The sequence below is a fragment of the Pholis gunnellus genome, assembly GCF_910591455.1.
Source record: "Pholis gunnellus genome assembly, chromosome: 11".
Taxonomy (NCBI): domain Eukaryota; kingdom Metazoa; phylum Chordata; class Actinopteri; order Perciformes; family Pholidae; genus Pholis; species Pholis gunnellus.
The window spans coordinates 24598355-24610178 of record NC_136538.1 but is presented as its reverse complement, the minus strand read 5'-3'; the positions used below and the strand labels follow the sequence as shown (position 1 = coordinate 24610178).

Here is an 11824-nt window from a genome sequence, read left to right as displayed (position 1 = left end):
AATCATCGGCGTGAAAACAGCTGTGTGGCTGAGCAGAGACTAACGAGTAACTGCAGCTGTCAGATACAAAGTACAACATGTACCTCTGGGATGTAGTGGAGTACAAGTATCAGGTAGTACAACATGGAGATACTGCAGTACAGTACAAGTACATCAATGTGCTTGTGTACATGTGGTTGAAGATTGAATGAAGAAGATTTGTGACGTGTGAACAAACATTAAATGGCGGAGACGGAGGTGAGGACCTCAGTTTAGATGTTTGACGTCCTCGATGTTCATCAGGAGGTGAAACTACTGAACTCAAGCATCACAGCAGTGAGGACACACCGGACACACAGCGTGTAGACTTCTCTTTAATAACTTTACAACAAAAAAGGTACAAACCAGGTCCGACTCCTCCGGAGGCTTCGTGGAAGTTCCCTGTGGAACAAGTCCGTTTGAATAACCGAGGGTTCCCTCTCACCACAGGCGGAACGTCTCACTGTTAGAGACGATCCGCCCGCATCACATCAAGAGGACGAGCCGGTGAACGACTGCCGAGGTTGAATCCATCTCTGGCCTCAAGTCAGTGGTGATCTGTGGCGCTTTAGCGTGTGGAGACGTGGAATCATTGTGTGTCTGCTGGACGGTGATGAAGATGATGAAGATGATGAGTGAGGTGTCAGACAGAAGTAAACGACGTGAAGCTGTGAAGAGGAAACTTCAGGAGAACCTCAGTACAGGAGACAGCCAGCAGAGGGCGCCGACACACCAGCAGTGATACAAATAAAGTTTACTTTTCTCTGAGAAAAAGATGTTAATATTAATATTAATAATAAACCTTTCAGTCCAAATCACAACCGTCCTGGTCTCAAGAGGAACGTCGTCTTTGCTTTAACACCATTTCTGTCTCGTTATAAAACAAAGTCCTGAAAATAATCGTTTAGCAGTTCAAATCCTAAATTAAGCTCAAAGACGTTGACTCGGTGTCTCTGACGTCGGGACATTCGGCAGCTTGTTCATACGAAACATTTGTTATACAAGTGCACACACACACACACACACACACACACACACACACACACGGGTTGTAAACAAAAGCTCTTTTTCTTTTCTTCGTTAGTATAAAACTGTTTCTGGCGACTGCGTCAGAAAAAGGAACAAACTTTAAAAAACAGGATTATCGTACAAAAGACTTTTAGGAGTCCTGAGTTCATCAAACGTAAATGAAAACAGTCGAACGCATCACAGAAATATACGTCAACGGATTCAAAACCGTTTTCCTCAAATGCTCGTCGTTTGGGAGAAAGAAGAAGAAGATTTTCTGACATTAAATAAAAGCCAGAAAGCTCCAAAATGACCAGCAGAGTGTCTGTTCAGACCGGACTTCATGAGGAGCAACGTGAGCTCACCGGTACGACCGCCGCCGTCCTCCTGGTGGCCACTGGGACACTTGTGGGGTTCTAGTACCTTTTGCTCAAAGGCACCGTGGCGGTTTTGCTACTGACGAATAAGATCTCTTTGACTTCTGGTAACAAAAAGGCTTCTCTAATTCAAACGTTATTGGTGAATGAATAACCAGGTTATCATGACGGATTGATGTCAGTGTGGAGTTTGAGGAGAAGCGAGTCTTTCCCATTAAAAGTCTGAGGTCCGGAACGCACGAAGACGCAGAGATTCAAACTCCACCTGCTGCTTATTGACGACGCGTTGGCCACACGGCTGCAGCTCCAACGTCTACCGGCCGCAGACCAAGTGAAAGTTTAACGCTGGAACGTGTCCGAGTGGAGCGTTTAAACGTTCCACGATGAAAAGGAGCCCTTCAGCAGCAACGAGGGCTCTGAGCGGCGCGTTGTGCATTAGCTGCGTTTACTCGCTGCGTCCAACAGACCGAAGAGGTCCAACGATCCGTAGATCACGAGAAAAGAACCAGTGAGACGTCGGAGATCATAAATCTGTGCTTTCCGTCTTCTCCACAAAGTGCTTGTTGGTGGTTTTTCGGATGACTCTCACTGGTTTCCACTGCAGCGGACTGGGGGAGTAGCACCATCCAGCGACTAACCGCTGGAAACATCTGGGCGTGGCTGGTGAAACGTGACACACTTCCAGACTGAAATAATGAGACGGGACTTTGAAGGGAGGCGGTCTGGATGTTCCAGACGGACGCGGATCTGGATCTAGCGGGTCTACCGTCGGGGCTGGTGGCGGGAATGACGAGGCAAAGAGGACGGGCTGGAGGAGGAAGACGGGGAGCAGGGCGACATGGACGCCAGGGAGGCCGAGGCCGCCGCGTCCTCGGCCTCCTCCAGCTCTCCTCCTCCTCCTCCGTGGAGCTCCTGGCTGACGCTGGACTGTAAGGCGGCCGGGGTCAGCCACTCTTTGGGCAGGCAGCTCTGGAGGAACGGCACGCAGGAGCTGAAGTAGGCCAGACGGTTCACCCAGCGGGGGATCTCACGGCCGCACAGGATCTGAGGAGGCAGAAAGAACAGGAGCTCTTAGAACAGCAATCACAAGCCCCGAAAACCCCCCACACAGCGGGATTATACAACTACACCGTTGGTCAGGTTTACGAGGGTCCTTGAACACATCATGTGTCACGAACGCTTCCGTCAGGAGGAGAGGAGAGAGAAGAGGAGGAGGAGGAGAGACGAGAGGCTGAAACATGTGAATAGTTTAATATTTATAACATGTGGAGCCTTTTTTCTTTTTATGTTGAGAGACATGGATGAACAATAATCCTCCATGTGGATCAAGTGTTAAGATATTTAAATGTTGTATTTTAGTGGCGTAGTCTTCTAAGTTTTTAGCTAAATTGTTGTTCTATAAATGAATGTATTCACTCCTCTTTCACTGAATAATCTTGTCACTAAAAACTCAGATTTTCAACAGATGTTTTTCATTTGTTTGTTTGTTTCATTCATGAAATATAGAGGACCAATCTGCCGATCTTTGTCTTTAAAGATGCTCCAGAAACTCAAAGACCTGAGGGGAACCAGACTCAAATTAAGGCGGCACTGACATCATAAACCTCACCAACGTTCGTTCCTTTTAACAGACGAAGAGTTAATCATCATCGTCACTCATCTCTGCAGCATTAGAGCAGCCAGTGAACTCAGCGTTTCCCAGTTAAAAGGGTTGAATTGTGCTTCTTTTAAAGATGCACGAGGAGATCACACAGCCTACATCCTCACTAAACGTCTTCTTCTCTAATGTTTCTTCTTGGAGACCAGAGGACTCCTCCTGGTTAAAGATGTTGTTGTGACTCTTCCTAGTTGCCGGTCCAGTCAGAGTCCTGTGGGTTGAACCTCTTTGAAGTCGTTTAGTGGGAACTTTCTGTCACATTTGACACCTTCAGAGGTGATTTTGGAGGTGAACTTCGAGGCAATTTGGGGTTTGGTGTCTTTGCCCAACACAAAGTGATGTGAGGTTGATTAGTGAACGACAGATAATCTGAACACGCAACGAGACACGGAGCCGAAGAGTCGACTCTCTCTGGAGAATTAATCTTTACGCTCGATCTCCCGAAGCTGCAACAACCAGCCTCGTGTCCAATCAACAATGAGGTCACCGTCAACATGAGAATCAATCCTGAGGGCAGCAGAGTATCAGCTGAGTGTTTACTTCATATTCTGTCTAGGTTTCATTTAATGTGTCATCTTATCCATGTGATGCATCTATTTGTGTCCACGGATGTGTGAATGTCTGAATATTTAACTCTGCGTCTTTACATCTGTGTAACAGCATATGTTTTGTGTGTGTGTGTGTGTGTGTGTGTGTGTGTGTGTGTGTGTGTGTGTGTGTGTGTGTGTGTGTGTGTGTGTGTGTGTGTGTGTGTGTGTGTGTGTGTGTGTGTGTGTGTGTTTGCCAGCTGGTGCTGCATGTCTGGGCTTGTATCAGTGTCTTAATCCCCATCTCAGTGCTCGATGCTAACTGTAAGACTCCCTGCTCATTAGTCACACCAGGATAAGCTGATTAAACGTAAACAAACACACTCCTGTCAATGCACCAAGGTGAGGTCCAGAGACATGCACACGGGGAGTGAGGACCACTCTTTCTGCTCTACTTAAAAGACAAATGAATGTTGCGTTTCAGCACTAGGTGGCACCTCAGCTTCTTTAAACAACACAAAAGGAAAAGCTCAAATTATCAGCTGAAAAGTCGAGTTCTTTTGGAGAGGGGACCTTTCCCTAGGGGGCGCCGTTGGGTTAGATTCTGGCCCGACGATTTTTTAAACTTTCTGTCTTTAGCTTGCAGTTATATAAATGCAAATAATGATAAAATAAATCAGTCTTTTCCTGTCAGGTAAGTTCAGTTAAACAGCTAAAATGCTGCAGTGTGAGTAGTGTGTGTTTGTCCAAATAGGACATTGTGTGTGTGCCTACCTCCGACAGTGCCGAGGAGAAGTGATTGCAGTTCTTGTGCATGAGGTGGTAGGCGTTGCCTTTGTACTCCTTCCCCATCTCCTCCACGATCCGCTCCACATCTTCCTCTGTGAAGTCGGTGCTACCCAAGACGATGGCTTCTCTACAGAGACGAGGGAGGAAAGCGAGGGGAGGAAGGCGTTAATCGATATTAAAATATACACATTAACATCTGTACACTACTAACCCTGTACGGATGTGATATGGTTGTTTCATGGCTCTTTGTAAAACTGAGAATAAATGCTATAGAACTGTCTTTTTATCATCTAGCTTGATAGATTTTCTAGCGTAAAATATACCGCCAAATTTATGACACTTTTTTTGCTAGCTCTGGCTAACGCGACACGCTCCGCTAGCACCATGTCCGATCGGTACCGAGCACGTGCAGCTCTTAAAAAACACAAAACAATAATCCCATGTACTTCATCATACACTCCTTTATTACGGTTTGTACTCATCTTTACTGAATAAAGCTCATCATGGTTTAACACAGTGCAACATCTGTTAATTTGTGCTACCCACCGGCTGCTAACGGATAACTAGCTCTCTCTTTATTTCAACACACATTTGTTGTGCACAATGTAGCATTGCCGGGGGAGTGTTCTGTTGTTGCCGGGATGACGGGATGCCATTAGCCCCAGTACGGTACCTGCTGTACTGTAACAACAAACAAGTACTTTCAAATTTTCAGATTTTTTTTTAACCATCGACTTGGTACGGTAGTATTGTTTTTTGGGACATCCCTTGTATGCGCTGATAAATGATATGCTAACATGATAACAGATCAGTGCACAGACCTGCAGAGGAACTTCTGATACTGGTGTCAATATCGGAACAACTCTATTCGTTTTGCAAGCTAAGTAAGTATTGGACTAACAGAAAAAGAGACTGGGCATCATTCAAGTGGTGGACCTACAGAGCTTTTGGCAAAGAGACACCACAGTGGGTGACGTAGAGACATTTGTTCCAGACGATCCATGCTTGTGGTCTGTCTAGTGGCCTGCAAGGAGACAAAGTGTGTGTGTGTGTGTGTGTGTGTGTGTGTGTGTGTGTGTGTGTGTGTGTGTGTGTGTGTGTGTGTGTGTGTGTGTGCAGCCACAGGGCAGATCAACTGACAGAGAGCCTGGGCTGATTTAAAAAAAACTATTGAAACTGACCAACACAACAGACCTGAACCGTAGAAAATAAAAATGACAGCAGAAATATCACACAAGCCCTCTAATGTCCCCAGTTCACCTCAACGCCTTTGACTTTCTGAAATCTGGATACATACCGCTGGGTTTACTTTAAACGATATGCTGCAGTCCAGTACAATGATGAACAGAGTAACTGGTAACACGACACCCGGGTGGACGCGATCATTTTAGTTCTTTTTCCAGCTCGATGTTATGTTAGACATTGAAGTGAATGTATAATATTTAAAATCAACAAGGGTTTCGGACAATTATTATACTTTATAAACGTGCAAAACATCCAATTTAGATGTTCTCCTCAAATAAACCAGACTCCAGTCAGACAACAGTCATTTTAACTCTGATCTAAAACAGAAGTAACCACATTAACATGTTCACTGTTTGACACCTGGCAATGAGAAAGGAGTCTATTGGCTTTATTTAGCAGGTTTAAAACATGATCATTAATAGTCAAGCTGCACAGTCACAGTAGTCCATGACCGGCTGAGTAGATCGCTCATTATTATTCATGCAGCAGGTAACCTGAGAACACCTTCACACGCTCTGTAGAACCTTCTGCTGTAGATTTTAAGTTAAGCAGTTATGTGTCCTTCCTGTCCTGAAGTCTCAGACTGTTGAGCTCAGTACTCTGGAAGACGTTGTTGGTAAAACAGACACTGAGATTCATTCCAACAACCAAACATCTCACACTTACTTGAACTTAAATGTCTCGCCGAGTTCGGTGGCGTCGCCGGGTGTGATCTCAAAGATCCCTGAGAACGGGTACGGGTGTCCGCCGTAGGCAAACTCTACAACACACAACAATAAAAAAAGGTTTAGCGTAACATATTTAAGCTGATAGTGTGTGTGTGTGTGAGTGTGTGTCACAGGTTTCTTACCTCTTCCATAGATCTCGATCCCTGAGTGAAAGACTCCGATGCCCAGAGTGCTGGTGAACTCATTGATCCAGTACTGTAGACAGAAACACACACTGAATTAAAGCGCTTTGTTTTTGTATTTAAATACATAAAGTTAAGAGAAAACTCCAAAAGTACATTGTGCTTCAAGGGATTCAGATCTTTCAATGAATCTAAATATTGACACTATTCATAGTGTCCAGCAACCTGGAAAGTAGTGAACAAACTATGTCACTAACAAGGAGACAGGACAAGGAGAAGGAGACGAGACAGGACAAGGAGAAGGAGACGAGAAGTCACATAACTTCACGTCTCCTCCACTAAGATAAAGGAGGACGAGGTTTCTAGTCAGGACGTCTAGTCGTCTCTTTTACGCTCTTCATATCAGAGAACTAAACGTCTCTTCAGACTTTATTTCATACGTCTAAACCTAAAGACCCTTCAGAAGACACTTCGACTCCTAGACGAGGGAACAGGAAGTGAACAAATGCTGAGTCATGTCTGGGTTTGTGGCCTCATTCCTGCAGCTCTCTATTACAGCATAAACTCACGCATTATATTTGATCAGACCTTTGGGGCTGATGCATGTTGTCCTCCTGGTGTCCACTTGATTTAGTGCATCAACATCCGTTTACTGGCTTTTAGTAAAGAGAGCATTATTCCATGTTCTAAAATAAAACAGTGGTATGTAAACAAAAAATTAATATTTGGTCGTTATGTTCAAGACCTGATAAAAGGTTGAGCGGACAATAATATTAATATATCATTTTATGGCAACTGTTTTTAAAAGGAGGCTCAAGGGTTAATTTTCTGTTGATCGACTAATCGATTGTTTCGACCAGAAAATAGATAAAAGTTAAAATGTTTGTCTATCAACATATGAATGAATCTGACATGTATGATGTCACCTTTAGTTGGAAACAACTTCCTGGTATCTGAGGAGGCAATGAGATCAATAAAAGACACATTCAGGGCACACACACACACACACACACACACACCAAAAATAAAAATATAGAAATCAATAACTGCAGCAGTGACGTCTCCATCTTTTCAGCGTCTGTCTGACAACGTGCCGCTGCGACGTGATTGGCCAGGCTGTTGCTAGGCAGAGCTCGTTTTGAGTGAGAAAATAGATGTTTAATCACAACGAGAGCTCCGTGTGACGGATAATCACGAAGCGAGAGACACCCGACGTCTGACACGCTATCATTAAAATATGATAGACAATATAAATAATCGATAGCTGCAGCCCCGCCAGATAGAGTTTAACGCTACAGAACTTAAGAGAAATGTGAAAATAATCAGCAATTCATTTAACTTAATCGATTCCTTGATGTTCAGAGACGACGCAGCCTGATAACCAGGACAATCTATAACAATAGAGAAACTGTTCTCGTGCTTCCTCACAAGTTAGTGAGGTGATGCTGCCACCACACGGACTGGAGAGACGGCTCAGATTAACATGGTGAGTTCAGTGAAGGGATGGACTGAGATGGATTACGTCGCTCTGAACGTGTGAATCTAAAGAGAACAGAAAAGACCTGATGGTAAAACTAAGAACGTGTACAAACTGGACTGAAACAAACCAAAGATGATCGTCGGATAACTGATACTAGAGCTGGAGCTCAGTAATGGACGTTGGGTAGGTTTTCAGATATTCTTGCAGAACCGATCCGTGACTCCGATCCGTGACTCCGATCCGTTGCTCCTCTACTCACACTCTCAGTGTGGAGGTTGTTCCTCTGAGCACAGTAACAGAAACTCTGGAGCTTAAAAGTTATTTTCCTCTCTGCTTTATCGTCTCCGTCCGCGGCTTCTCTACTAAGGGATCCGGATCCTGTCCAGTAAAACTGAAGACTACGAATCCACATCAGCATCTTTAAGCTGCAGAAGAAACCCAGAGGCCACGAGAGACGACCCAAACGAGCACCAGCGATGATTGAAGAGGAGCTTTAAAGTCACACCGACTCTGAGAGTCAGCTGCTCCAACACGTCCGTGTGTGGAAATGTTTAAGGAAGCTAATCTGCCAGTTTAGTAAGACTATTATCTGAACCCTCGTGAGATTAAAGCTGGTTAAAAGCTGCCACAGAGTGCTGACGAGCGCGGACATTTACGAGTTAAAGAATGAACTGAAGACAGAGAGAGAGAGAGAGAGAGAGAGAGAGAGAGAGACAGAGAGAGAGAGAGAGAGCTGTGTTCATGACACCCGGTAACTTGTGAAACAAAAGCAGAGCTGGAATCATGACTGATGCTGTTAAACCTAATACCCTGACACACACACACACACACACACACACACACACACACACACACACACACACACACACACACACACACACACACACACACACACACACACACACACACACACACACACACACACACACACACACACACACACACACACACACACACACACACACACACACACACACACCAGTCTGCTAAAGCACTCAGAGCTGGACAGGAAATCCACTTAGCAGAGACGGGAGCGGGACGGCTCTGATGTTGCTTCAGATATACATTCCTGAAAGTCACATGACACGTCCCCTCCCGTCCACCAATAGTCGTCTTTTTGGACGTTACAAACGACATCACTTCCTCCGACTGATGCTTCGTCTCGTGGATGCATTTAGTTCACGTCTCCACCACCAATAAGGATCCTCATTGACTTTCTGTCGGCATCGTTTTCATCCCGATATAAACGCGTTCCTGTACACGGAACTAACAGATTACATTTTCTTGACTATTTCTTAATCTGCGGTGGATGTTTCGTGTCTCACAAACACTGAAGTTCAGCCTCATCCTGAAAAAAACACCCCGCTGTGGTATCATAATGCACATCACCTCGTAGCATGTAGCACTGTGCTAACTCTACCGTTTATAGTGGAACAATTCGTCCATTATTCAGCAACAGTTTTCATATAATTGATGTTTTTTTTAAACCCTACCCAACATTCTAGTTCCAGCCTGTGAGGATTCAGTTTCTTTTCTCTAAAGATAATAAACAGAATAATTTCAGACTGTACTGACGTAGTACACACGACGTAGTACACACGACGTAGTACACACAACGTAGTACACACAACGTAGTACACACTAACGTCATCGTCCAACATGGCGTCTGATAAGCTGAACCACTTCGTCACAAAGTAAAGAAAACAGAGACTGTTGAATCTGGGCTGGATGTAGTAAAGATTAGACGGTAGCGATTGTTCTCTAGCTAAACAGTAGCTTCTTGCTAACTAACGACTATTTCAATTGTTGCTTATCTTTACGATCATATTATTATATTCTCCATTAATCGATTAGCTGTTAGAAAATATCAGAAAATGTTGATAAATGGGTAGAACGTCCTCAAAATGTTTTTTTTGGTCCACAGAGGAAAGAAACCAGAAAATATTCACATTTAAGAATCTGGATTCAGAGAAATTTCCCTTTTTCCTCTAAAAACGATACAATTATGAATTGATTATCAAAATAGTTGGCGATTACTTTAGGTAGTTAACAACTAATCAATTAATCGATTAAAGTGTGTTCAGTTTCTGTGCACGTAGATTATCAGACGACTGAATTAAAAAAAGAACGTAAACAGAAAATACAGACTTTGTTTTTAAAGGTCTGTAGTCTAAATATGAAGCCAGGAGCTGGTTAGCTTAGCTTAGCATAACTCACTGGAATTGATTCAGAAACAGCAGGTCTACCAGTCCGTCAGTGAGCGAGCACACACTGTTCACACCATGAACGAGTCAAAACTAAAGAAACCTCGACAACGATAACAAGTGAAGCAACAAAGTGTCCGTAAGTGAACATTTTAATTACGTGTGTGCGTGTGTGTGTGTGTGTGTGTGTGTGTGTGTGTTAGATACGTAGCTTTAGTAAAGAAAGTGTGTGAAGAAGACCTCTGCAGCCGCTCACATGGACGGATATGATAGAAATAAAAGAAGCTCTTCAGTCTTCACCGATGAAGAAAACCAATGCACGAGGGAGGAAAGAGGAGGTGAGAGAGGAGACAAGGGGATGACAGGAAAGGAGAGGAGAGCGTGAATCTAGGTATGAGGAAGGATGGCGCTAATAGATATAATGCACACCGCCCTCTGACCTCAGGTCTGTGGAGGCTTATTGACCGTCAGCAGAAAAAAGGAGCACGACAGCAATAAATCTGATCGGAAAGAAGAACTCCGCTCCGAGTAAAGGAATTAAAAACTTTAAAATATCTCATCTCTCTGGCATCTTCTGGACCTCGTTATGGTGCCATCTGTCCACCACAGAGGATCCATATCAATCAATGAGTCACCAACGGATCACTCACTCACTCACTCACTCACTCATTCACTCATTCACTCCATAGAGACATAGAGACACATTTCCATCCCTGGTGAAACCGTCCCTTCTACTTTCGCATCCCCTTGTGGTGTTTAGAAGGCCAGTTTGGGTTTCGGAGTTTCCCCTCGTGTGTGTTTCCTGTGTGCATAAAGCTCACCATGTGGGCAGCTTTCAAATTAAAAAGTCCAACAACCGATCCGGAGTATGGAGGAACCAGTGTGGTCAGCTGTTACCAGCGTGAACCAGCGATGTGATTTAAAGTTAAAGTTTAAAACCTAGAGATTAGATACCACTGTGTCTTCTGGTGCTGTATGGAGTGTGTTGCACTGAACACACCAACGAAACTCCACTTAAACTGTTTTAAACATTAAAAAAAAGTGAAAAGTCTTAGAAATTAGAGAACTCATTTGCAGTTGAGTCTACACGGCTCTCACAGCGTGGACTGTGACAGAAGACTTGAGAAAGAAAACAAGGTGAAATTATATTATTTTAAAACATATTCCTCTTTAAATAATCATGCGGTTTAAATGATGGAGTTTTTGGCGTCACGCGTGGAAACATGTACACATGAAACCGGATATAAAGTCGCAAAGAAGTGAAGGAAACAACCATCTCACCATATCGTAGACGTTCAGGATGATCGGCTCGTTTGCCATCACGGGCATCAGGATGTGTTCTCCCCTTTACGTCCTCCCTCCCTCCTTCCTTCCTCCCTCCTTCCTCCGGAGCGAGAGATAAACTCTCGCTCTCCCCCAAAAATAGCCCTCCCTCCTCCCTCCTCCCTCCTTCTGATCAGCTTGATGGTTCACTGTCACAGCCCGGTGTGTGGGGGGGGTTTGGGGGGTTTTAACCGTCAAACATCTGCCTCTCGTCTCCGTTAAAAACCAACCGACCTGCTAAAAAAACCCGATCGGCTCCCGAGGTCGAGGTGGGAAAAAAAGCGACCAAGACGTCTTCTAGGAGGCGAGTTCACACGGAGAGAAATCGTAAATTCATCTCCCCGAA

At 44.3% G+C, this 11824-nt stretch overlaps 1 protein-coding gene across 2 annotated transcripts; it reads right to left on the bottom strand.

Moving 5' to 3' along the window:
• Positions 1 to 1551: 1551 nt before the first annotated feature.
• desi2 (desumoylating isopeptidase 2) lies at positions 1552 to 11537 on the bottom strand. 2 transcript variants are annotated; one of them, XM_079168308.1, is made up of 5 exons: positions 11437 to 11537; positions 6472 to 6544; positions 6288 to 6381; positions 4362 to 4503; positions 1552 to 2447 (listed from the first exon to the last, which is right to left on the bottom strand). In XM_079168308.1, exons 1-5 carry the CDS (start codon positions 11482 to 11484, stop codon positions 2166 to 2168), a joined length of 639 nt encoding a protein of 212 aa, XP_079024434.1. In that variant the 5' UTR covers positions 11485 to 11537; the 3' UTR covers positions 1552 to 2165. The 2 variants fall into 2 exon arrangements, with proteins under 2 accessions (XP_079024434.1, XP_079024435.1); XM_079168309.1 differs by lacking the exon at positions 6288 to 6381 and having other exon boundaries at positions 4362 to 4498.
• Positions 11538 to 11824: the final 287 nt, after the last annotated feature.

Bases quoted from the DNA above. Each gene is read 5' to 3' on its own strand.
- desi2 (XM_079168308.1), bottom strand. From the start codon at position 11,484: ATGCCCGTGATGGCAAACGAGCCGATCATCCTGAACGTCTACGATATG. The intron at 6,545-11,436 runs GTGAGATGGTTG...TTCTGTCTACAG, and splicing joins TCCTGAACGTCTACGATATG to TACTGGATCAATGAGTTCAC. The intron at 2,448-4,361 runs GTAGGCACACAC...CTGCCTCCTCAG, and splicing joins TCTCCTCGGCACTGTCGGAG to ATCCTGTGCGGCCGTGAGAT.